The 26405-nt window shown below is 47.8% G+C and overlaps 1 protein-coding gene across 5 annotated transcripts in view; it reads left to right on the top strand.

Moving 5' to 3' along the window:
- ADCK1 (aarF domain containing kinase 1) overlaps positions 1 to 26405 on the top strand; it is a 135178-nt gene that overhangs the window by 49168 nt on the left and 59605 nt on the right. For 4 of the 5 annotated variants that reach the window (XM_045016737.1, XM_045016736.1, XM_045016735.1 and 1 more), the window contains one exon: positions 13451 to 13654. In XM_045016737.1, the coding sequence (XP_044872672.1) occupies positions 13451 to 13654 (204 nt within the window). Of the gene's footprint in view, positions 1 to 585; positions 624 to 13450; positions 13655 to 26405 lie in introns of those variants that run through there. The other variant, XM_045016740.1, reaches the window with a different exon arrangement.

Here is a 26405-nt window from a genome sequence, read left to right as displayed (position 1 = left end):
CATTTCCTGGTTGCTCATCGGGGCGAGCTCAGCAGCACTGGCAGCGATGCAGAGCTCTCCAGCAGAGGAGTCCATGCAATCTCAGAGTAGAAAGAGGGCCCCAGCATGGACTGACCGGGAAGTCTTGGATCTGATCGCTGTGTGGGGCGATGAGTCTGTGCTTTCGGAGCTGCACTCCAAAAAACGGAATGCAAAGACCTACGAGAAGGTCTCCAAAGCCATGGCACTCAGAGGATACAGCCGGGATGCAACGCAGTGCCGCGTGAAAATCAAGGACCTGAGACAAGGCTACCAAAAAGTCAGAGCGGCAAACGGACGCTCTGGAGCACAGCCCCAGACATGCCGCTTCTACGAGGCACTGCATGCCATTCTAGGTGGGTCTGCCACCACTGCCCCACCAGTGACCGTGGACTCTGAGTATGGGATAGTGTCGAGGGGCAGTTCCTCGGCGATGTTCGCCGATGGGGAAGATGAGGAAGGGTTTGTGGAGGACGACGCAGGCGACAGCGCTTACAATACCGCTTTCCCCGACAGCCAGGATCTCTTCATCACCCTCACAGAGATCCCCTACCAACCCTCCCCGGCCGTTAACCCGGACTCAGAATCAGGGGAAGGATCAGTCGGTAAGTGCTATAAATATGGAAACATTTATTTTTTAAAAAACAGGAATAAAAAAATATGTAAAAACTATATAAAAACTTTTCCATAAAAAACTATATAAAGAGAAGGTCCACACATATAGGGATGGAACAGAAATCCTCCTGGGACACTTCCACGAAGCTCTCGGAGAGCAGCTCGAAAAGTCTCCGCAGGAGGTTCCTGGGGAGAGGTGCCTTATTTGGTGCTCCGTGGAAGCACACTCTTCCGCGCCAGGCCATCCTAATGTACAGCGGAATCATTGCCTCCACCAGCATGGCAGCATACGGTCCTGGTCTGTGCAGGGATTCTAGCAGCATCCTCTCTCTCTCTCTCCGAGTGACCCGCCTCAGGGTAATCTCGTTCGGCGACTGCTGCATCTAATTAGGGCAATTAGTGTACTGTTACTATTGTGAATGCTTGACTTTTACTTTGCATAGCAATGACCTTCGTTTAACAGCCACGTGTTGGAGGCCGCAGAGGAAAAGCATACAGTGATCTTTCCCGGGCACAGCCGCGAGGGGCTGGAACAGGGTCAGACTTTATGCTTTACAGATTGCCTTCAGCGGGAGGGCACAGCTATCCATTAACTGTTAAGCAGCCTATAGTGTAGTGCTTACCAGGCCTGGCTGCTACACGGATTCAGCTGTACCGCCCCGCTTGTCCGATCTCCTGTGCAAGACCGCAGCCAATGAAAGCGTATTCCGAAATCTCGAACTTGTCCTGAGAGCTCGTGAGACTAGGTGCCCTGTATGGTCTTGTTCACTGAAACTAAGTAGACTGTGTTCAGTGTTCGCAAACATGTATCTTTTCAAGGAAATCACTTCCTTTTTCCCATCACACAGCTGCAGCTCTTTCCCGAACTGCCCCGGCATCCCCCTCACAGAGGCTGGCGCAGATTAGGCGGCGAAAGAAAAAGACTAGGGACGACATGTTCTCGGAACTGATGGCTTACTCCAGAGCCGAGGCGGCCGAGCAGAGACAGTGGAGGGAGACCCTATGTCAGCACCAGCGCTCACACAGCGAACGGGAGGACAGGTGGCGGCAAGAAGACCAGCAGGCGACTCAAATGCTGCTTGGGCTAATGAGGGAGCAAACGGACACGCTCCGGCGCCTTGTAGATGTTCTGCAGGACCGCAGGCAGGAGCAGAGAGCCCCCCTGAACTGTATCTGCAACCGCCTTCCCCCGCCACAAAGTCCTGTCCCCCCCTCACCCAAAATCACAAGAAGGAGGGGCGCTAGGGGCCGTGAAAACTGTCACTCCACCCCAGCAGAGCGCTCATGTACCAAACAGCTCTCATTCCCTAAAGTATGAGAAGTGCTTCCCTTCCTGGATCACCCAGTCCCAAATCCAAGTTTCATCCCCCCACTGTGTAGTTGAGTATTAAGAGTAGTTTGTTGTTATTCACTGTTTCCGTCACTTTTTCCTTGTCAGAAGACTTTGTGTGAAGGGGAGGAGGGGTTTTTTAATTGCATAGGACAGCCTCCATTACCAGGGTACAGACTTGGGGGCAGGATCAACAGCAGGACACACACAGACTGCAGTCACTAGGCACTAGGGTCATTCTGGGAGGTGAATGCTGCCCCGGGTCAGTCTGTGAGGTGTATGCTGTCCCAGGGTCCTAGCGCCTGACATCCACAAATGACAAGGCAGGCTGCCCTTACCATGCCCTTCCACCCTAGCCACGAGCCTCTTCGATGCCCTGAGCCCCAGCAAGAGCCCTCATCCACGGACACATACTCACCCTTCCCACACACCCCTCACCCCTTCCTACGCCCCAACCCCCAGCCCAGAGCCTGCATCCAAACTCCGTCCCAAAGACGGCACCCCTCACCCCTTCCTGCAAACCCACCCCTTCCTGCACACCCACCTGCAACCGTCCTCCCCCCAGAGACCGCTGTAGGAGCAGGAGCCTGTCATTCCTCTAGTGTAGAAGCGATCTGTACATCAGTGCACACCGTACCCACCACAGTCCGCGTCCATGTTTCAACCCTTGAACAGGAATTCATAATTAAAGAAAACTTTATTAATAATCAGTGTTCCATTAAAGTTATTTTAAAACGTGTGTTGGAAGGGGGGAAACCTGGAGAACGGGGTATGTAACCGCAGATCGAAGTCAACAGTCAGTGAAACAGACTCAGGTTCAGCTTCTCTGTAAATCAACTGGAGAGTCATAGGTTACCCTGCTCTCCGAGGAACCTATCTTTCAAAGCCTCCTGGATGCACAGCGCTTCCCGCTGGGATCTTCTATCGGCACGGCTGTCTGGCTGAGCGTAATCAGCAGCCAGGCGATTGGCCTCAACCTCCCATCCCGCCATAAAGGTCTCCCCCTTGCTCTCACAGAGATTGTGGAGCACACAGCAAGCAGCAATAACAACGGGGATATTTTTTTCGCTGAGGTCCGAGCGAGTCAGTAAGCTCCTCCATCTCCCCTTGAGACGTCCGAAAGCACACTCCACCACCATTCTGCACTTGCTCAGCCGGTAGTTGAAGAGTTCCTTCTCACTGTCCAAGGCGCCTGTATAGGGCTTCATGAGCCAGGGCATTAGCGGGTAGGCTGGGTCCCCGAGGATCACTGTAGGCATCTGCACATCCCCAACCGTTATTTTGTGGTCCGGGAAGAAACTACCTGCCTGGAGGCGTTTAAACAGACCAGAGTTCCTGAACACGCGCGCGTCATGAACCTTGCCCGGCCACCCGACGTAGATGTTGGTAAAACGTCCCCTATGGTCCACCAGTGCTTGCAGCACCATAGAAAAGTAGCCCTTTCGGTTAATGTACTCGCTGGCCTGGTGGGCCGGTCCCAGGATAGGGATGTGAGTGCCATCTATAGCCCCACCGCAGTTTGGGAATCCCATCGCGCCGAAGCCATCTCTGACGACCTGGACGTTTCCCAGGGTCACTACCTTTGAGAACAGTTGCTCAACGATTGCGTGGGCTACTTGAATCACAGCAAGCCCTACGGTAGATTTGCCCACGCCAAAGTGGTTTGCTACTGACCGGTAGCTGTCTGGCATTGCAAGTTTCCAGAGGGCTATGGCCACTCGCTTCTGCACAGTCAGGGCTGCTCGCATCCGGGTGTCCTGGCGCTTCAGGGCAGGGGCCAGCAAGTCACAGAGTTCAAGGAAAGTGCCCTTACGCATCCTGAAGTTTCGCAGCCACTGTGATTCATCCCAGACCTGCAGCACTATGCGGTCCCACCAGTCCGTGCTTGTTTCCCGGGCCCAGAATCGCCGTTCCACACCATGAACTTGACCCATTGCCACCATGATCTCCACTGCGCGGCGTACCCTGCTTTGTGAGAGGTCTGCGCCACTCTGTGACTTCCTGTCCTCACCGCGCTGCCGGAGCCTCCTCGCCCGATTTCTCAGCAGCTGACTGTGGAAGAGGTGGACGATAAGGTGCGAGGAGTTGACAACGGCCATAAGTGCAGCGATGATCGCAGCGGGCTCCATGCTCGCAGTGCTGTGGCGTCCGAGCTGTAATCGACCAGAGAAGGGCGCGAACAGATTTCCCGCCGGCGCTTTCAAGGAGAGAGGGCGGGAGTGACGGTTCAATGATGACAGTTACCCAAAACCACCCTCGACACATTTTTTCCCCCAGCAGGCATTGGGGGCTCTACCCAGCATTCCACTGGGCAGCGGGGACTGCGGGAACTGTGGGATAGCTTCCCACAGTGCACCGCTTCCAAAGTCGATGCTGGCCCCGTTACTGTGGACTCAGACAGTCGAATTAGTGTATTTAGTGTGGATACACAAATTCGACTTCATAAGGTCGATTCCACAAATTCGAATTAAGTAGATTCGAAATAGTCTTGTAGTGTAGACATACCCTTAGTATGTCTACACTGGAAAAAGAAGAGGTGTTTTAGCATTAGCTAATTTGGATTAAAATAGCAGTGAAGATACAGCAACTCGGGTTAGCAGCTTGTGTGTAAGCCTTTAGGCCAGCCTGGTGTTGAACTTGTGGTGTTAATCAGAGTTACGAGCCAAGTTGCTGTGTCTTCACTGCTCTTTTAACCCTAGTTAGCTAGTGCTAACACTTTTTTGCAATATAGACATAAAGTTAGGCTGTGTCTACGCTAGTCTCTCCTCCCCAAATCTTCCAGTGTTACTACCACTGACTCAGCTTCAGTGGGGCAGCAACAGTGGAAGTGCTAGTGTAGACAGGGCTCCTGTGGTCATTGGTATTTACATTGCCATGTTGTCTGTCTCTGCTCAGAGCAGGTTTAAAATGAGAGAGTTAAAAACACCAATGGCTGCGGGAACCTTGTCTCAACTAGAGATCCCACCTTTGTAACCATCGGTGGAGTTGAACTGGGGTGTAGAAAAGCTGAGAATTTTTGGGGGATGGGGAATAGATGAATGCAGGCAAGATAATAGCCAGTTTCTGATCCATGACAGTATTTTTTTTTTCTTACCAGTAACTACTTGTTTTTCGTAATAGCTGTTTGTGAAGGACTTCATGGAAGGCTGTTTGAAAGTTCAAATAGATATCTCCCCTTTCTTTTTTATTTACTTTTGTGTTAACAGGCTCAGAGAATTCTAGTATGTGGAGATTGGAGAGGAATGATTTTTTCCTTCCCCAAATCCATGCTGGTTTGTCTCAATCACATCACATTCAGCTAGGTGATTTATACAGCTCACTCTGTAAATATTGTTTCAGCTAATTTACCTGGTACAGAAGTAAGGTTAACTGAGCTTTCATTTCCAGGATCACTCTTGGATCCTTTTTTAAAGACAGGTGTGCAACATTTGTTACCCTCCAGTTGTTGAGTAAAAGAGCTGATTTTAATGAGAGCTGGTGTATTTTGTTAGCAGCTCATCCACTTTTAAAATTCCTTCACAATTCTTGGTGCCTTACACAATGGAAATGCTGCAGTTGTTCCAGCAACCTCCTCTTTTGGCACCTCACTGTGTGCCAGTGCCTTATCTTTATTATCTGAAAAGAGTCATTCCGGGATAGTTCTCTCCCCAACATCCTCCCTCCACTTTTGGTTGCCCAGTGGACCCACCAATTTGCTCAAAGGCTTCCAGTTTCTTATACTGTTATTTAAACATTAGTATCTATATTAGTGCCTAGAGGTGCAAGTCAGGATCAGGAATTTCTGGTGACTTGTATTTATCTTTGGCTATTTGTTCTTCAGATTCCCCCCATAGGTCTCCTAATCCCCATCACTCATTTTGCCAGCTATGGTTTATGCATCTTCCTAAATTTTTATTTGGGCTGGATTACCCTTTTTAAAGAATCCTTGTTTTATTTGAGGAATGTCCCTGAAACTTGCCGCTTTTTCTTGTCTTTCCTTGCTTCCTTTTGTGTTCAGGGGTATGCAGACCTGGGATTCTGCCTAGATAATCTAATAGTCCCCCCTGGCCAGAAACAACATGAAATCAAGTTTGTGTTGAAGTATTTTAATTTCCTGATGTGATCTTTTAGTTCTTTCTTACTCAATTCCTTGCCTTTAAAAGTTAACTAGCACTGGTCCCATTTCAGACATCTCACTGTTAGCTTTTGTGTGATCTGAGGAGCTGCTGTTCACTAAGACTCTCTGGGTAAATTTTTTCAAAAGAGCTTAAGCTCTTTAAGAGCATAAGTCTCCCTGAAACTCAGTGGGTCACGTAAGTACTTTTGAAAATGTTACCTTCTCTCTCCATTTGCTGAGTGTAGTGCTTAAGCCCTGAGGAGCTTCCTCTCAACACTCTGGGGTTATTTTTTTTCTTTCAACCTTTTATGAAGGACCATATTAAAATCTCTTTGAAAATCCAAGTCAGTTCACTTTAGGGCCAATGCATATGTGTCTGATGCGGGCACTATGGGGAACATGGAAAACTCGTCCTGCTGAATCTGAGGGAGGGAGAGACAAATAGAGACTCAGAGATGAGAGTGCAGAGAGACACAAACACAAACACACACATACATATATATATGCAGGGAGACATTTGTACTGAAGCACTGTCCAAATGGGGTTTAATCTTGGTGATTCTCAGCATTTGAAATGCATAATTGCCCTGCTAACCACCTAATGTATGTTTGTGAGTCTGCACACACCCCTGTCTAGCCACCTGCCCCTTTCCCAAATCTTACCCCTCCTGCCAACCCAACTGGGAAGCCCTTCTGTATTAGGCCAGCTCTGCTCTCTGCAGAGCACATCACAACCATCTCCTCCCTTACAGCCAGCAAAATGCTATCTGCTTTGTCAAACCCACCCAGAGCACTGAGTATAGGTTCAGAGGCAGGATTGGCACCAATGTCCTGTTGCTGATGGGTTTGGTGACCCCTCTGGAGGACTTTAGCCACCTGTTGCTCTAAAAGGGTTATCTCTCAAATCATCATCTCTCACAAGCGAAGTTGTTGTGGGTTGGCTTAGTGAGGGGAAGCCGGTCTGAAGTGAGGAGCTCTGCATTCAGTTCTGAGCATGATGAGGATGGTGATCATTTTATGCCTTGTGGTAGTGAGTCCCATAGTCTGGGCCCAGCTCCTGGGAAAGTTCTTTCTCCTGCAATCACGGGCCTGTCCCCTTGGTCGACAGCATCACTGTTCTAGTGGAACGTTGCTGTTGTAGCAGGTGATGGGTTGCAGAGGGACAGAAGAATTCTCAGGTAGTGAGGGCCAGTCCCCTGGATGTCTTTGAGTATTGGACAGAGGCTTTGAACTGGACTCTGCATTTAGGGCCTGAAGTCAATGGAAAAGCTCCCATCAACTTTCGTGTTGCAGGAACAGGGGTGTAATTGGGTGCCAGTGCAGAACCTCCAGGTTATTTTAATGTTTGTGGCAACCTGTGTTTCTGAGTAGGCCTGAGGTCCTGAACATATGGGTCAAGTTGACCTGGCCTATGTCTGATAGGATCAGAAATAATCTTCTGGCTGCTGGCAGATATACGTGGGCATTTTATGCCACTTTGGTTATTTGAACATACAATAGCATTGAGGAGTCCAAAAGTACCCTTGATAGTGGGGATGTTGTACAGGAAGCAGATTCTTAGCAGTGTTTCCCTGTTCCTGCCAACAACATCTCATTTGTACCTGGGATCAGCTTTAGTCGGCTTCAATCAGGTGCTAGTTTGGGCAGGCACTGAGAGAGCTGGCAGATGGTGCTGCTTGTGTTTGATGTAAAGGAGAGGTGCAGCTGAGTGTTGTCTGTGTTCTGTTGGCATTTCAGCCCTTGTCTCACCAGCTGTCCCAAAGGCTACAGGTAGATCTTCACTGATATTAGAAAGGGAGAGGATTGAGCCAAGGGGGCTCTGCAGGTGAGGGGCAGTTGCCCATGACAGCCCTTTAGGTTGGGTCTTGGAGGAAGTACCTGTGCCATTTCACGACATTTCTATTTAAATCCTGTAGCTTCTTAGAGGTGGAGCAGAAGTATCTTGTGATCAGTGGTATCAAATGCTGCAGAGGGGTCTAGCAGGATGTGTGTGGTGCTCTTTCCGTGTCTATAGTCCGGAGGAGATCATCCACCGGAGGAACAAGTGCCTTCTATGTCCCATACTCTGGTTTGAAGCCTGACTGGCAGCAATCCAGGATCCTGGCAGCTAACAGTGGGGACTGGAGACCCATTTTTTGCCAGCTTTTTGATTAGGTCACTAAGAAAGGGGAAGTTAGATACTGGATGGTGGGTTTGTGAAGTCTCTACATCGAATTGGTCCCGTTAGCACTGATTGGACTATTGCCCTATGTTTTAGGGCTAATGGTAGATTCCCCTCATCATCAGTCTGTTAATGGGGGCCCCAGACATACTCTGATTTCTTTCATCACCCAGGAAAAGCAACGCCAGAGACCCAGACGGTGGCCTTGGGAGCCAACAATGCTTCCATCAGTACTTCCAGCATAAATGGGCCAAATTTGTGTTTTGGTTTTGGTTTTCTGCTGCTGCTCTTGGTGTCCTGAGAGCCCCTCCTAGATGTGGGTGCCTTTCTCTGAGCAGTAGGATGGTAGCTCCTCACAGTGCAAGGTGGTGTGTGCTGGAGGTAGTTGGAGTTTCCTGAGGGGTGGCAGAGTTCCGCAGGGCATGCCTTTGCTGTCTCTGGGGCAGAGGAGAGGTGGGCTGGCTTTGCCTCCACAGCAGGGGCACAGGTGCGCAGACATTCCTTGGGTCTGGGTTGGGCTGCATTTTCTGCCCCCGGTGCTCAATTTTTTTCTTCCTACTGTTTTTTGTCTCAGGTCGCCCAATAACCCTGGTGATCTGTGTGGGCAATGGGGCAAGAGAGGGGGGTTTGGGGCTAGAACATCAGTCAGGAACAGGTGTGCCTCACTGATTCTCCCGTTCTTTCACCTCTAGGCTGGGGAGCTTTCTGTGAGTAAATGACTCCCAGCCTCAGTCCCGTGCTTCCTGTGCCATCCTAGTGCCCTGTCCTGCTACACAGAAGACTTGGATTCCATTCCCAGCGCCAATCCCTCACCCCCCTGGCCTGCCTAGTGCTTAGTGATGGTGAAGAGACGAGAGCCCTGCCCTGCTATACAAGAGACTGGGGTTCAGTCCCTAGCTCCAGTCTCTCCCTTTCCAGGCCAGCCTGATACATGATGCTCTGCAGTGCCATGCAGGAGACCTGGGTTTGATGCCTAGTGCCTTGTGTCAGTCCCTGGATCCTCCTGATGCTTAGTGCTCTGCAGTAAGCCACGCGGAAAACTGTGGTTTGGCTCTTTCGCCTGGCAGGAACTACGAGCTGTGTGGGGGCAGCATATTCCTGGTTCCCATTTTGTCTCTGGGAGCTCACAGGGCTTGGCCTGACCTTCCCACATCAGAGATCCTAGAACACAAGTGGGGCTGGACGTGTTTAATTCAAACCGACTGCCCCAGCCTGTCCTTCCTTTCCCCTGGAATACAGGCAAACTCTGGGGAGCTATAGACAACAATTGCCTCCCGCTGCCTTCACTGGCTGCTGGATTTTTTCTCCTCTGCTGGAGACAGTGTGTTGAGGACAATTATCCAAGCTGCATAAAAGCTGTTTTCCTATAATGGGCTGAACTCCTTGTACTGTGACAAACTGCCCAGCTGCTCTGGCTCCCTCCTGGTCCCTTTCTCTTTCATCCCTATTACTCCCTCTCTCCCTCTTTTGCTGTTTCTTTCTCTTTCATTCCTTCCATTCCCCACTCCCTTTCTCTGCCTGCCTCCCCCATCTCTCCCCATACGCATACACACAAGGCAGAGGCAGGGGGAACAGCCAGGTCAAGAACCTAGTTGCCACAACAAAAGAATCAAAGGAGTCCAATAAAACGCAGCACACTCTTACCTGTGACTGCAGCCCAGACAACCTGAAGGCAGCATTTTATACATGTAAGTCTGAGTGCACTTTTGAGCTGTGGCAGGTGTGTGCACTTTTGTAACATGGGTTACACTCGCAAAGGTGTGTGTGTGCGTGCGCACATGTAAGCTTATATATGTGTGTTGGCACATCCATCTACCTGTCTGATCTATTTTGGGTTTTCTGGAGTGCCCAGCACCATAGTATCTATGTGATTCATAGGTCAATGAGATCTGCATACAATACCCCTCATGTATCTCCTGAGTTTTCTGCTCTGCTCCATTCCCCTTCTTTTAAGGTATTGTTGTTTATAGTGAGAAATGCTTTGTCATACAGGATTTTGTAGGGTGCCCTGAAAGGGGTCAGACTCTGGATTGGTTTGACCTCCTCTAGCAGCTCGTTTCACAGCTGAATCTCCTTGATTGAGAGAGATTTGTCTCTGACTCCTGCATGCTTCCTCTGGCCTTGGTGAGATGCATTGTCCCAAAGGAGAGATGCTATCACTGACGTAGCTGCATGAGAGCTGGGAAGCTCAGGACCAGGTGTTGAACTGGTACGGGAAGTGGACTGGACACCAGTGGAGGGATTGGAGCTCTGGGACAAAGCATTTACAGCAGTCTATCCCGTTGTGTGTGTGAGTGCATGCTAGTTATTTTCAGACAGTGGAAACTCATTTTGCCAAAATGCTGCCTGCACTGATCTGTCCTGGGGTGTTAAATGGTTGATGTCCTCTACTGCAACCTCCCCCAAGGATGTTTAACTTCTTGAGCCTCCTCCAGGCATACTTTTGTCAGAGTCCCCTCACCTGCTGGCAAGGGGCTGGAGGATGTGCCCTGCTTTGTTTAAAGGGACCCTAGTGCTCTTTCAGGATACTGAGGAGTTTAGGCTCCAAATTTGTTCTCCCTGAGTGAGACACTGGACCCAGTTTTCAAGATGGACTTGTTTGGAGTTGGCATTGAGGAGGTCTTAAGATCACAGGGAGGTCTTCCTGTTCCACTATTCTGTTCTACACAGGTTCTTATACCGCAGTAATTACCATAGCTTCGGAGCGCTTTCCAGTAGCGCATTAAGCAACATGACTAACCTCTGTCATGTATAGTTCATTCTCTCTCAGCATCACAAGAGGAGAATTGTGTCTGCAATGTAGGGTTTGGGTTTGAGAGTTGTTGTTTTTTTAATGTAGGCACTGCTCTATGTTTATATGGGAGAAGGCTGGTCAAAGAAATACGTCTTGCACTTGAAGCAGAAGGTGGTGAGGCTTTTGATGGTCTGTAGTTCCACAGCCTCTGAGCAGCCCCTGAGAAAACTCCGTCTCCAAGCTTTGACAGACAAGCTTTATGGTCAAGAGTTCCACTGTGCCAGAGGAGTGGAGTTGTTGAGCAGCGGTCTTCGCTCTGGAGCTTTATGTGAGCTTTTACATATGCTGGGCCTGGGCCATGGAGCACCTTGAATCATAGAATCGTAGGACTGGAAGGGACCTCAAGAGGTCTTCTAGTCCAGTCCCCTGCACTCATGGCAGGACTAAGGATTATCTAGACCATCCCTAATAGGTATTTGTCTAACTTGCTCTGAAAAATTTCCAACAACAGAGATTCAGTAACCTCCCTAGGCAATTTATTCCAGTGCTTAACCACCCTGATAATTAGGACGTTTTTCCTAATGTCCAACCTAAACCACCCTTGCTGCAATTTAAGCCCATTGCTTCTTGTCCTATCCTCAGCGGTTAAAGAGAACAATTTTTCTCCCTCTTCTTTGTAACAACCTTTTATGTACTTGAAAACTGTTGAAGACAGCCAAGTCTGAGGACTGAATGTCCTGTATTGCAACTTACTGGCTGTGAGACTGGATGTAAAATCCCACATTGTTGTTTTCATTGAGCAATAATTCATAACGCTACAAGAAGAGTATTCAAGCCAAGCACTTAAAAGTTAGGACATGCAGAGTTTTAGGTTGAAAGCTCAGCCTTAACTCTGCCCACTACCCCATTGCTTATGTTTTAATATATAGGGTATGTCTGCACTGCAGCTGGAAGGTGTAATTCCCAGCTCAGGTAGATATATACATATTAGCTCTGATTTAGCTAGTGGGCTAACAACAGCAGTGTGGCTCTTGTGGTTATGGCAGTGGCTTGGGCTAGCTGTCTGAGTGCAGTCCTGTCTGAGGTCCTAGGTACAGGTCTAAGATATTACCTCTGTTACTATGGCCACACTGCTATTTTTAGTACACGAACTCGATCACAGCTAGCATGTGTCAGTCTACCCGAGCTGGGAATTACACTTCCCAGCTGCAGTGCAGACATAGCCTATATGTTAAAACAGAAGCAGTGGGGTAGTGAGCAGAGTAAAGGCTGACTGAGCTTGCAACCTGAGCTTTGTATTTCCTACCTTTTTAGTGCTTGTTTTTGTTTTTTTGTTTTAAACTTTTGAAAGTTACACTAATGCTAGTTTTTTGCTGGTCATTTCTCCAGGTATTCTGAATATCTGAGTGACTGGGTGTGAACTGCTAGGAGCTGATGTTTGTGGCAATGTCACTGAAAAAGGGAGCTCACTCCAGAATTGCTTTTCTGTTTGGGATTTGACTGACTGCTGATACTGGATGCTGTGAAGTATTAGCCACTTGCATGCAGATAGCAGAAAAGTATAGAAATGGATGGGTCTTTTTACTTGTAAATTTGCTGGAATTCTAATAATGTAGCAGGATAAAGTCAGTCACTGTTTATTACCTTCCTGAATGTCGAGTGTGCCTGTGCCCCAGACAGGGAGCGTTCCTAGTAATAGTATAAGGCAGAATAAATCATTGCTATTAAAGGGTCAGGTGACTGGTACACTTTTGTGATACAGATTCAGGGTCACCGGTTGAAATCCAGACCAGGCCAATGAATGTTTACACTTGTTTGCAGTGTTGTTGTAGCCGTCTACAGTTGTTGTTTGATGGCTGGTTGTTGGCCAATGTGAAATGAATTTGAGAGGTCTCCTAATTCCTAGTGTCCACATCACTGACATCACACTTTAGCTGGCATGAATAGGCCCCTGCACAGGTTGTAGCTATTCTGCTGGTAAATAGGATCCGATTGCCAAGGAGCTGCCCATCAGCACCATTTACCCCAGCTAAATTGACAGAAAATAGTTTTTGTTTTTGTTTTGCCGTGTCTTTAAATAGGATGTCTTCCCCCGAGGAAGTTTCTGTGCTGACACCCTCAGGATGGCATCTGTCTTCCCTCTCCTTCCTTCCCCACTTCACTCCACTTCACTCACACTGAGAACAGAGCCACGCATGTGTGTTTTAAACTGTAGCAATGGTCCTGACTTTTGCTTTATGCTGTGGCACGCCTCCTGTGGCTCTGTGTCAGTTCCTGTTCATCAACAAAACACATTCCCACAGTTTAGCTGACAATAGGTGATGCAGGTGCACCTCCAAGGAAGGGAAAAAAAAAAAGCAGCTGCATTTGAAACCTAAGGGAGTAAAAGTGTGCATGCATGTGGGGTGGGGGTGGGGAGGGAAGCAAAGGTGGAGGGAGGAATAAGGAGCAAAGAGTTGGAGAAAGGGGCTTGGCTGATGTTTTGATCCCTCTGCAGGTGCATCTGCGCTCTGCGGAACGCCTCCGGGACCTGTGCTGTGCCAACAGAGGCACCTTCATCAAAGTGGGGCAGCATTTGGGGGCACTCGACTACCTTCTGCCTGAGGAATACACTCGCACCCTGAAGGTTCTACACAGCCAGGCCCCACAGAGCAGCATGCAGGAGATTGAACAAGTGATCCGTGAGGACCTGGGCAAAGAGGTATGAGTCACTGCAGCCCTCACTGGCCTGCCAGGCAAGCCAGCTGCAGCATGGCAGCTCTGGGCAGCTAGCCAGAGGGAAACAGGAGCAATGAGCTGCTTGGGGATTTTCCTTCATAGATGGAAACATGACAAGGGAGTTCACGACACTGGCCTTGTGCTTTGGAAGACTTAGATTACAAGAGAGATAGCAGTGGGAGTCATCTTATCCTAGCTCTGGGGCAAGTGTGGTATTTCCCACACATTGCTGGGCATGGCTGGCAAAGTCTTGTGCAGCCGACTGCTGCAGAGGAGCGTGTGGATCGGACACAGACTTCTCTTAGGGGAGAGTCTGATGATAGAGAATCTCCAGGTTATAGTCAGGAGCAGAGGAATGAGAAGTATAATGTAAGGGCCGGATCAGATGATAAACAGTCACATAAAAAAGAATCTGGCACATCAGAAAAAGGCAGGCTAATAAACAGGGACAAGTTTTTAAAGTGCTTGTACACAAATGCCAGAAGTCTAAATAATAAGATGGGTGAACTAGAGTGCCTTGTGATAAAGGAGGATATAGATATAATAGGCATCACAGAAACCTGGTGGACTGAGAGCAATCAATGGGACACAATCATTCCGGGGTACAAAATATATCGGAAGGACAGAACAGGTCATGCAGGGGGAGGAGTGGCACTATATGTTAAAGAAAGTGTAGATTCAAATGAAGTAAAAATCTTAAGCGAATCCACAGGTTCCATAGAGTCTCTATGGATAGAAATTTCATGCTCTAGTAAAAATATAACAGTAGGGATCTATTATCGACCACCTGACCAGGACAGTAATAGTGATGATGAAATGCTAAGGGAAATTAGAGAGGCTATCAAAATTAAGAACCCAATAATAGTGGGGGATTTCAATTATCCCCATATTGACTGGGAACATTTCACTTCAGGACGAAATGCAGAGATAAAATTTCTCGATACTTTAAATGACTGCTTCATGGAGCAGCTGGTACGGGAACCCACAAGGGGAGAGGCGACTCTAGATTTAATCCTGAGTGGAGCGCAGGAGCTGGTCCAAGAGGTAACTATAGCAGGACCGCTTGGAAATAGTGACCATAATACAATAGCATTCAACATCCCTGTGGTGGGAAGAACATCTCAACTGCCCAACACTGTGGCCTTTAATTTCAAAAGGGGTAACTATACAAAAATGAGGGGGTTAGTTAGACAAAAGTTAAAAGGTACAGTGACTAAAGTGAAATCCCTGCAAGTTGCGTGGGCCCTTTTTAAAGACACCATAATAGAGGCCCAACTTCAGTGTATACCCCAAATTAAGAAAAACAGTAAAAGAACTAAAAAAGAGCCACCGTGGCTTAACAACCATGTAAAAGAAGCAGTGAGAGATAAAAAGACTTCCTTTAAAAAGTGGAAGTCAAATCCTAGTGAGGCAAATAGAAAGGAGCACAAACACTGCCAACTTAAGTGCAAGAGTGTAATAAGAAAAGCCAAAGAGGAGTTTGAAGAACGGCTAGCCAAAAACTCCAAAGGTAATAACAAAATGTTTTTTAAGTACATCAGAAGCAGGAAGCCTACTAAACAATCAGTGGGGCCCCTTGACGATGAAAATACAAAAGGAGCGCTTAAAGATGATAAAGTCATTGCGGAGAAACTAAATGGATTCTTTGCTTCAGTCTTCACGGCTGAGGATGTTAGGGAGATTCCCAAACCTGAGCTGGCTTTTGTAGGTGACAAATCTGAGGAACTGTCACAGATTGAAGTATCACTAGAGGAGGTTTTGGAATTAATTGATAAACTCAACATTAACAAGTCACCGGGACCAGATGGCATTCACCCAAAAGTTCTGAAAGAACTCAAATGTGAAGTTGCGGAACTATTAACTAAGGTTTGTAACCTGTCCTTTAAATCGGCTTCGGTACCCAATGACTGGAAGTTAGCTAATGTAACGCCAATATTTAAAAAGGGCTCTAGGGGTGATCCCGGCAATTACAGACCGGTAAGTCTAACGTCGGTACCGGGCAAATTAGTTGAAACAATAGTAAAGAATAAAATTGTCAAACATATAGAAAAACATAAACTCTTGAGCAATAGTCAACATGGTTTCTGTAAAGGGAAATCGTGTCTTACTAATCTATTAGAGTTCTTTGAAGGGGTCAACAAACATGTGGACAAGGGGGATCCGGTGGACATAGTGTACTTAGATTTCCAGAAAGCCTTTGACAAGGTCCCTCACCAAAGGCTCTTACGTAAATTAAGCTGTCATGGGATAAAAGGAAAGGTCCTTTCATGGATTGAGAACTGGTTAAAGGACAGGGAACAAAGGGTAGGAATTAATGGTAAATTCTCAGAATGGAGAGGGGTAACTAGTGGTGTTCCCCAAGGGTCAGTCCTAGGACCAATCCTATTCAATTTATTCATAAATGATCTGGAGAAAGGGGTAAACAGTGAGGTGGCAAAGTTTGCAGATGATACTAAACTACTCAAGATAGTTAAGACCAAAGCAGATTGTGAAGAACTTCAAAAAGATCTCACAAAACTAAGTGATTGGGCAACAAAATGGCAAATGAAATTTAATGTGGATAAATGTAAAGTAATGCACATTGGAAAAAAATAACCCCAACTATACATACAACATGATGGAGGCTAATTTAGCTACAACGAGTCAGGAAAAAGATCTTGGAGTTATTGTGGATAGTTCTCTGAAGATGTCCACGCAGTGTGCAGAGGCGGTCAAAAAAGCAAACAGGATGTTAGGAATCATTAAAAAGGGGATAGAGAATAAGGCTGAGAAAATATTATTGCCCTTATATAAATCCATGGTATGCCCACATCTCGAATACTGTGTACAGATGTGGTCTCCTCACCTCAAAAAAGATATTCTAGCACTAGAAAAGGTTCAGAAAAGAGCAACTAAAATGATTAGGGGTTTAGAGAGGGTCCCATATGAGGAAAGATTAAAGAGGCTAGGACTCTTCAGTTTGGAAAAGAGAAGACTAAGGGGGGACATGATAGAGGTATATAAAATCATGAGTGATGTTGAGAAAGCGGATAAGGAAAAGTTATTTACTTATTCCCATAATACAAGAACTAGGGGTCACCAAATGAAATTAATAGGCAGCAGGTTTAAAACAAATAAAAGGAAGTTCTTCTTCACGCAGCGCACAGTCAACTTGTGGAACTCCTTACCTGAGGAGGTTGTGAAGGCTAGGACTATAACAATGTTTAAAAGGGGACTGGATAAATTCATGGTGGCTAAGTCCATAAATGGCTATTAGCCAGGATGGGTAAGAATGGTGTCCCTAGCCTCTGTTCGTCAGAGGATGGAGATGGATGGCAGGAGAGAGATCACTTGATCATTGCCTGTTAGGTTCACTCCCTCAGGGGCACCTGGCATTGGCCACTGTCGGTAGACAGATACTGGGCTAGATGGACCTTTGGTCTGACCCGGTACGGCCTTTCTTATGTTCTTATGTTCTTAGAATTGGGGGGGGGGCGCGAGAGGGTTGCCGGGCAGGAATGAGGGACATCAGCAGAACTGTATGTGCAAGGGCCTGGTTTGAGAATAGCAAGGGATGCGAGAGGTCAGGACTGAGGGCCACGAGCAGAGCTATGGGGTTCCCCGGGATTGGAATGTGGGGGTGTTGCAGTTGAGGAGTGAGGAGCATTGGCAGATCTGTGTGTGGGCAGATAGCACTGTCTCTGGCTGTTCTCTACCATGTGTAGCTGGCGCTGACAGTCCTTTACTTTCACAAGCCCCTAATTAACCCCAGATGAAAAAAATAAATAAGTCCCTTTAATAACATCATAAATAGCTTTTGCTGCTGACACTAAGGCAACAGAGTAGCAAAGGAGGCTGCGCCATTAACCCTTGGGGCCTGGGAGTGAAGTAAGTGTGATATCCTGTGGCTTTTCAACTCATCTCTCATGGTGACAGCCCTACCCCCAGGCTGAGGGGTGCCTCGGATGTAGGGAGTAGGCCATAGGGAGTGTGGGTATGAAGCGGAGTAGTGGGGATGGGAGTGGTATGTGGGGAGGAGGGGCAGCTTTATGCCTGGGTAATGGTAGAGAATGTTGGTGGGGGTAAATGGGTCAGGGTGCTGGGGGAGGATTGGGTAGTGTGGGAGCAAGGGGTCTGTGTCAGGTACTTTATGTTATAGCTACTTGTATGGGAATGTATTGGGGAGAGTGCCCCTGGCCGTGTGGGTAGTATGGCTAGATGTGTGTACCTGGGAGTCTGTAGGGGGGTGTTCTGGGTGGATATGTAGGGGGTTGGGATGGGTCTGGCTCTGTGTAAGTTGTAGGGGTGGCTATTCATCAATGACATGAGGGATTGGATAAGGGGGTTGGATATTCATGAATGACAGTGAGCATTTCCCCATAGTTCAATTGCAGAGTTAATGTCAGCATATGACCAGCCTTCATATTGCCTGTGTGTGAGACCAACGCCCCTCAGCGTCATTGCATGGTTAGTACCAGCTGGATTTGTAGCACAGCAAATAGATGGAGGGAGAGAAACAGGCCAGTGTAACCACTCCCTGCAGTACCCATCCTCCAGCTTCTCCCTAGAGTAGAGGTTCAGCCAGCCTTCCCCCTTGGTGGGTGGAGAGGGAAGCCGGGCTGGGATTAAACAGTATTAAAACACAAAAGCAGCCGCCTCTGGCTCGGCACGCGCTGCTTCTCTCTGTAGCTGAATGGGGCGCTCGGTGACGGGGCCTTTTCTTCTCTCTTAAATGCATTTTCAGCTGCCACTCATCCGCCCTGGTTTCTTTCAGCGTTTCAGGAGTTAGATGAGCTTTCCATGCCTCATTGATTCCCAGCGAGGGAGCTCGAATCCCCCTCTCAGCAGCAGCCTTTCCTCTTAGTATTCACTTCACTCACATGGGCACTGTCGGGGTGATCTTTAATTTTAAAGAGACAGAGGAAGCAAATAGGAATGCTAAAGAGAGAGAAAAGGGTATTAAAAGAGACAGAGAAGAAGTCTCTGATAGAGATAAGGGAAGAAAAATGGAGAAGGGTGCATCATAATGAAGTCAGAGATAGTTGCTTGAGTCCATTAGTTATAGGCAACTGAGTCAAGGTAGTTAAAAACAAAAACGGTTTTGAGAAGCCTAATTTGCTGAAGGCCTCCTTGCTGGAGCCTGTAGAAGGCCGTGCGCTTACACCACGGATGAAGCTAGTCCATGCGTAGAAATATGTTCACCACATTTTAAAAACAAAATGTTGAATTGAAAATTGGGATTTTGGTAAGAGGGTGGGAGTGGGAGATGGAATATTGAAATATTACCTTGGTGGGTCAGGAACCAAGAGACAACAGCATGATGCCTGGAAACCTGCAGCTAAAATGGACTCGAAGCAGATAAGGAACCTGAACTCCGGAGAGATTCAAATAAATGATCCAAACTGACCTAGGGCCCAATCTGGCTGCTGTAGAATTCATTTGCTGAACTGTCATGGGTGGAAGCAGGGGCAGAAAGTAATGAAATGAGGTTCAACCTGGATCAATACAGATTTGGGAGGGAAAATCCACCAAAAATAGTGATATTGCAGGGAGAAATCTGACAAACAGCAAAGGCTAAAGAGACTAAGGGTGAGAGTGGCCAGCAAATTAGACAGGAGTTTGCAATGGGATGTGGTAGGCAGGGGGAAAAAAACCAGTAATACTGAGTTGAATATGCAGCCGCATCATGTCATGGTGCAGGGAGGGAGTAGGCCTTCTCTAGGTGGCCTTAATGTGACCCCACCTAGAATAGCTTCTTAAAGCCCTATGCAGCTGAGAAACAGAAATAAACAGTTTTCTCAAAGAGCAGTGCAAATGATCAGGAGGCTGATGGGTCTGATTTATGAGCAACGATTAAAGAGCTCAATATGCATACAGTGGACAGCACTTCCTGTAGCAGGGCTATGGAGATCGTGGGGATGTAAGAACTCCTATCATGGGCCAATAAGCTGTGTTGGAACCCAGGACCTTCAGCACTGCAGCATGGAGCTACAGGATTAAATCCGTTAGCTTGGAGCAGTAGAAGATGACTGTTTTCTGCTGATCAGACATAGAAGAAGCATAATACATGCCAATCAGCGGATCACACTGTCTTCTCGTATTCTAAATATATGGGAATACTGCAACAGCTCAGATCTGTGTGTATTTGGACAGTGCCTAGTGCTAGATAGGAGCTATTGGAATAAAAATAATAAATAATCGCCAATATCCCATTGTGAGCACTGTCAGCAAATGCTGTGTTTTTAATGTCAGCCATAGTAGGTTGTTTAAATGGCCATGTCAAAAGTGACAACTGTCAAAGAATATGTAAAGAGGGGTGGGGGAGAGGAAAACTTTGGGGATGAGGCTTTCCAGGAGGGTATGAATAGGAGCAATGGGATGACACCGAGCAAAGGAAATTTCACTAAATTTCAGGAAACACACAAGGGTGGGAGGCAGTGTTTCCTCTGATTTTTTTCCACCAATGTGCGGAATAAATTTTGTTATGTGCACCAAGGTAATGTGCCACCAGTGGAAGCAAAACACCTAGATATAATATATACTTTAAAAAAGTTACCAATAGGGATAATTACTCCATCCAGGACAAGTTAGGCATTTTAGAACTCACTAATCAAAGAATTAAATTTAAGTGTAAGAGAGAAATAAAAATTATGAAATGCATAGACCAGTCAAAAAAAATCAAATAACAACACTTTGAAAGAATAAAATTACAGAGAATATATGTGCATTGCAGGAAGTACCAAGAACACCAACAACAGTGTTGGGAGGTGTGTGACACAGACTGTGTGTGTGTGTGACACACACACACACACACACACACACACTCTCTCACTCTCTCTCTCTCTCTCTCTCTCTCTGTGTGCTGGCTCCTGGGGAAGTTTCTGAGAGATGCCTGTTTGCTGTTTCTTTAAGGCACTCACTCACCCGAAGGCTTGTTCAGATCTCAGAGCTGCTGTGAGTCCTGAGCCTTGTCCCTTCCCCTCTACCTTGCTCTGTGGAGATGGGGTACAGGGGCTGGGGGAGGGGGACACCATGACATCAGCACCCTCCTTCCTCCTCCCCTCTCCCGCACAGCCAGCAGGAGGGTCGTGAGAGCAGCTGCAGAAGCAACGTGGCTGCAAAGCAGCCTGCAGGAGGGGCACCTGAACACACACTGCCGGCTGGATGTGTGTGGCTCTGCTAATCAACTGCACAGCACTTGAATCTCTCCTGGGCAGCCACCCAACCACGCAGCTTACAGGGAACACAGGTGGGAGCAGTTAGACAGTGCCAGAGGGAAGGAAAGTTTATTCAACTCTGATTTGTATCTGTTCTTTTAACCTAACTTGACAAGGCATGTGCCCCATCCCCAAAGTTTTCCTCTCCTCCACCCCTCTTTACATATACTTTTGGAATGTAGCCAAACTACTTTCAGTGGAACCTGAGCTCTGGAAAGTAAATATTTTCTGGTAGGACCAAATCAGTAAACTTTAAAACTAGCTTTTTTAAAAAAAATTAATAATGTACTTTAGAAACAGGGGGAGGAAGTGGCTGGCATTTCCAGAGCATCCTTCACCACAGTATCCCGGTCTCCCTCCTGGATGGGGACCAATTCAGCAGCCTGTGCAACAACTCCTTTCCTCCATGTGTCCTTGATATCTGTCTCCTCTGTTTGGCTCCAATGCTGTCCATCCCACCCCCAAATATGACTCTCTATTACCTGATCTGTTGATTATATAGTAATTCCCAGTTAGCATTCTGTGGTTTGACAGGGTTCTCATGATCAGACCCAGAAATATAGTTTATTACAAGAACCCTGGTATGCACCAAAGAGACAAGTTAGTAATATTTTTATTAGCACTGTCAGCAAAATCACAAACACTCCAACCCAGCAAAATAGATAATACAAGATGGCCAAAACACCCTGCATCTGAGCATCAGTATATTCACACCTTCCCTTTTAGAAAAACCTGAAGTGTTAGTCATCATCCGTAGCAGCAGCAGCAGCAGTGGTGTCATCATCCTGGCATCTCCCGAGGCGCGCAGGCTGCGATAGAACTTTTACAACGTGTTATGCTGATGCCCACTGTGACTCATTCATATTCGGTATGGTATCGGTTTCCGCCCCTTTTCCTTATCTGTATTTCCTCACCCGTCTAATGTTGGGGTGCCCTTCCCCCATAGCTTACTAGGCCTTTTACCTCAAGCTCATTAACAAATACGTCAGTTAGTTGCCATGGCATTCTTGTGGTTGGACATCAGCTGATATTCCTAACTTAAAATATCTAGAGCTGGTATAAATTAGCATCTTGGGTTACCTGTCAACAGTTTAGTCATACTTGTTTATTACAGCGTTTTATCCTGTATGACAGAGGGTTACTCCTGGTTAGCTGCTTATGCTAAGGCTTTTGGGGCCTTATGCCTGGATTAGTTTAGCTAATCTATTGTTTTACAGGCCTTGAGGCTTGTAGACTTGTTGCATTACTGCCTCAGCTTATACCTATGCCTTTCCTAGCAAATATGTATACCTATGGGCTACACCTCAGGAACAGTCCTCTGGTTTCCAGTGCACTGGGAAGTGGCTTAGACTCCCTGACATCTCTCCTTTCCGGCCACACTGCATGTCCTGACTCATTGTCCTATCTCTGTCTGGTCCCAGTGCACCTCCCAGTGCAACTGCATATCTGGCCCTCTTGCACACCCCAACAACCCTGAGCTTGCCCCCTCCCATCCAGCCCCCCAATGGTCCCCATCCTGCCCAGATTGAAATGCTCACACAGCTCAGTTCTGGTCAACTCTCCAGCCCATCCTCACACACAGACCCTTTTAAATCAGTCTGAGTCTCACCTTCCAGCCTTTCCCGCAGACCCCTCAGTCCCCTCCTCTGACAGACACAAATCTAGGCATCTGTCCAGCTCACTTATATCCACAGCATCTGACCCCTCCCCTGATCACTTCACTTATCCCAGATGTTTTTTTCCCTTTGTGGAGAGTCATTGTGCCCAAATTCCCTCTCTATTCCCAGCTTCCTCATGTAGATCATGTCCCCAGTTTTCAAACCAGGTCTTTCCGGACTGTCCTGATCCCTGCAGAAGTTTCTGTCAGTTCCTCTCAATCTCCTTCAGTAGGTTCCAGTGAGCCCAGACCTCTGATTCCCTGTTCCTGGAGCCTGTCCAGGGGCTCTAATAAAGCTGGGTTCTGAGCCAGGATGGAGTTTAACTTATCCTCCAAACAGAACCACCAGACAGGTCTATTAGAAATCAAAGCTGGAGACTTTCCAAACCCTGCCACCCACCCAAGTGCAGACTGAGGAGGCTGCCTCTCCGAGGTACCGGGCCTGCTCCTGGCCAGCTGTTCTAAGAGTTCTGCTCCCAATGACCAGTAGATGGCAGACCAGCCCTGGCCTACTGGAGAGCGTCTTGTTATAGAAGACGCAGCTGAAGGCCTTGCAGGGACTTGGGCGGAACTCCTTGTCTGGCACTGGGGTGTGCGAAGAAGGATTCTGGCACTTCTTCCTTCCCTGCAGTCTCATCATACATTTCTCTAGCCCCAGCCTCACATTAATAATAAGTAAAGCTCCTATTGAATTTTACACGCTTATTGCTGGCAGGGCTGAATGTGACAGCCAGGGCTGGGACGATTTGTGATCAGTGCTCTTCACTTAGGGTGACCAAAGATCAAGTGTGAAAAATCAGGACACTTTTTTGGGGGCGGGGGGCAGAGGGAGTGATATAGTTGCATATCTAAGACAAATCCCCTAATATTGGGATGGTCCTGACAATGTTGAGACGTCTGGTCACTCTATCTTCACTAAACGTGGGACCCCAGTGAAAATGACAGCCCTCAGCCCCTGCACCGCTCTATGTGCACACGCATATCTGGGTTGATTTGCACAACTATGGGGGGTGTGTGTGTGTCCGTTCCCTCTCCCCTGAGAACACCCCTGCCTCTGATGTTTAAACCTCGGGACTATTACCTCAGGTGTTGTGTCCGATCTCAGCTAATGGGGAATCTTGTGAGGAGTAAGGCTTGTCTCTCGTGAAGCCAGACCCAAACCATAGCCAGCTTGATAGCTTAAGGGCCCAGCTTTGAAAGGGGCCTTCACCCAGTCCCACCTTGTGGGAGTAGGTGGGGGAACACAGCTGTCTCACTGCCTGGTGCATGAGTGCTGTCAGGGAGCCCATCATTTTCACCTACAATTACTTGCAGTTTCTCCCTGCTGCCTAAGGACTGCTTTGCTGTGAAATGAGCCAGCTCACGTGTGGAGCAAGCAGGTCATGGGGAAGGGTGCCAGGCCCCCCTCTCTGCCAATGGAGAGGGTATGACAGAAGCACATCTTTGTGCTGTAGCTCAGGTGGGCTGGCTTTGTAGAGACAGCTGTAGTTCAGGGGTCCCCATGTTCTGGGCAAGGGCCTTGCTCTTGTCATATTCCTCACTTTTGTACCTGTCATGGCCCTGAGGCTGTGATGTGAAGTGAAATGCTCCTCACCAGATAGATTGTCTTCCCTACTGGTGGAGATGTGGCCTGGGAGGACAGGGAACTACATTCCTGTAGCTTCTTTTGCTCCTAAGGACCCCAATGTGCCTTCCGGATCATATGTACCAGGATCATTCACCGAGCACTGAAATTCATCCATATCTCTGGTGGAACATAGTTGCTGTTGAACACTGCCCAGAGCCATTTGATAAGAAGTGACAAAGAATCCCACAGCTATTTGAAGCTGCTGAGAGCTGGGGGCAGAGGCTAGAGAGAATTGGAATGGGGCCAGGACAATGGGATTAACACCCTGACACTTGCCATGTGACCGTTAATGTTCGCATGTACCCATGATCTGGGATGACACCTTGGTTTTTGCCATGAGATCTCTAATAACCCTACATGATCTGGACCTTGTTTTTGTCTCTCCTCTGGATTTGCGTGACTCTTGCAGGATCGGTTTACAGAAAGGTCAGACAGTCTCATGGGTGCGTGCGTGTGTGTGTGTGATAAACTGATGCAGGCTGGAGCAGAGAAGAAAGTACGTAGACTTTCTGGGCTCCTATTCATCTCTTCTCATCTTTCCTACCTTTCCCACAAACCACATTCTGTGCTCCACATCATGGCAGCCTTTGCTGTGGCTGAGAAAGATGGGAGGAAGGTCTCTCTTCCCTCTGAAGCCCATCAGCAGAGTCGTCTCAAGCTTTAGAGGGGTTTTTCTTTCTCCTGAGCTACAGAGGTGCTGACTCACTGTACATCCCCCTGGGAGAGCAATTGAGCCTTCAGATGGCCTGAGGGGACTGCATTGCATGTCCTATAATGTCATGTTGTCCCCGAGGGTATATGCTCCACATTTTGCAGCTGGCCCTGTAATGCTGTCCTTAGGGAGGGAGCCACATGCCCTGCTGGATCACATGGTCCCTAGGGCAGGCTGCTGCAAAATCTGTGGTGGGCCCCAGGAGTGCATTGCATATCTGGCAGTGTTGCACAGCCCTGGGGGAGTATGGCTGATTCTGCAGTGGGGCCCGACTGCAATCCCAGGGAATTTGTCACAGCTCCTGTACTATTGCACAGTCCTGTGGCAGTGGGTCATTTGGCCTGAGGGAATACCTGATCACTCACACGCTTCTAGGAGGTGCATCGTTGCATGCCCTGCATCGCTGTGTGACCTTGGGGATTGTGCTGTGTATTCTGTGCTACTATTACCATAATACCTCCAGGCCAAAAGCTCAGTTTCTTTTCAGTTCTGTTTCAGAACTTGAGTGCTCTGCTGGCCCTCTATCAACATCATCTTAATGGTGGGTGACCCTCGCATCAGGGAAATGCTGGGGTGAGGCTGAACCCAGAAAGCTGCTGCTGATCCCCCCCCCCATGCACGTTACTCACTGGCACTGGGAGCTGTAATAAGGTTGATGAGTCTGAGTTCTGTCTGCATTTCATCTCCTGCTCCCCATCACAGGATCCTCCTCATTGTGGATGATAGTCTGACTCCATCACTCATCTGTCTTGAAGATGGGATCTCGGGGCTATTGCCCTGATGGCTGGAGGTGATGAAGATGAAGATGATGGGGAAATGGGAGGGGAGGTTGTGCCCATCCCAGTGCCCCCCCCCCACCCTCTGCACAAGCCTTCCAAGCAGCTATCGATAAAAAACACATTTATATTAAAACTATAATGAGGAATAAAAAAACCTCACTTTTTTCAATAACCCAGCATATAAAAAGATTTTTATCAATTATGAAAAAGATTTTGGCCATAAAACAGTAATTTAAAGAGTCTGAGATAGATGGCAAGAAGCATTAATGTCACCCAGAACAAATGGGCCTGCATTAGTCAACTGAAAGGCAGCGGAGACTGGTTGTGCTGGTGCTGCAGCTACCTCTGCTCTCACCAGCCTGTTTGCTCGCCTGTCAGGAGAGTGATGCCCATTGATGGCAATCCTCAAAGAAGCCACGTGCAGCAGTGGCTGGGCCCTCACGCAGATGAGTAACCTCTCTGGTGGCACAGGAGGTATGGCATGTGTCTTACAGCAGGGCACTGAGCATATGAGGACAGCCATGCTGCCGGCCAGGACTTTGGCTCTTATTGGACCCACAAATTTGTAGCAGCCACTGTTATTGACATTCCCTCCAACATGGTACTTGACACCCCCACGATCACTGCTCCTCAAAGCCATGCAATCCCGGTTGTCATTGTTATCCTTTGAACAAGAGCACCCCTAGTTACAAGCTCTGGCAGCATTGCCCAGGGAGACTCATTCTTTTGGCTTTTGGCTACAGTGTGAGGATCTTACTGAGTG

This window comes from Mauremys mutica, chromosome 4 (assembly GCF_020497125.1).
Source record: "Mauremys mutica isolate MM-2020 ecotype Southern chromosome 4, ASM2049712v1, whole genome shotgun sequence".
Lineage (NCBI taxonomy): Eukaryota > Metazoa > Chordata > Testudines > Geoemydidae > Mauremys > Mauremys mutica.
Note: the sequence above shows the minus strand (reverse complement) of the source record. Positions and strands in the feature narration are given on the sequence as shown.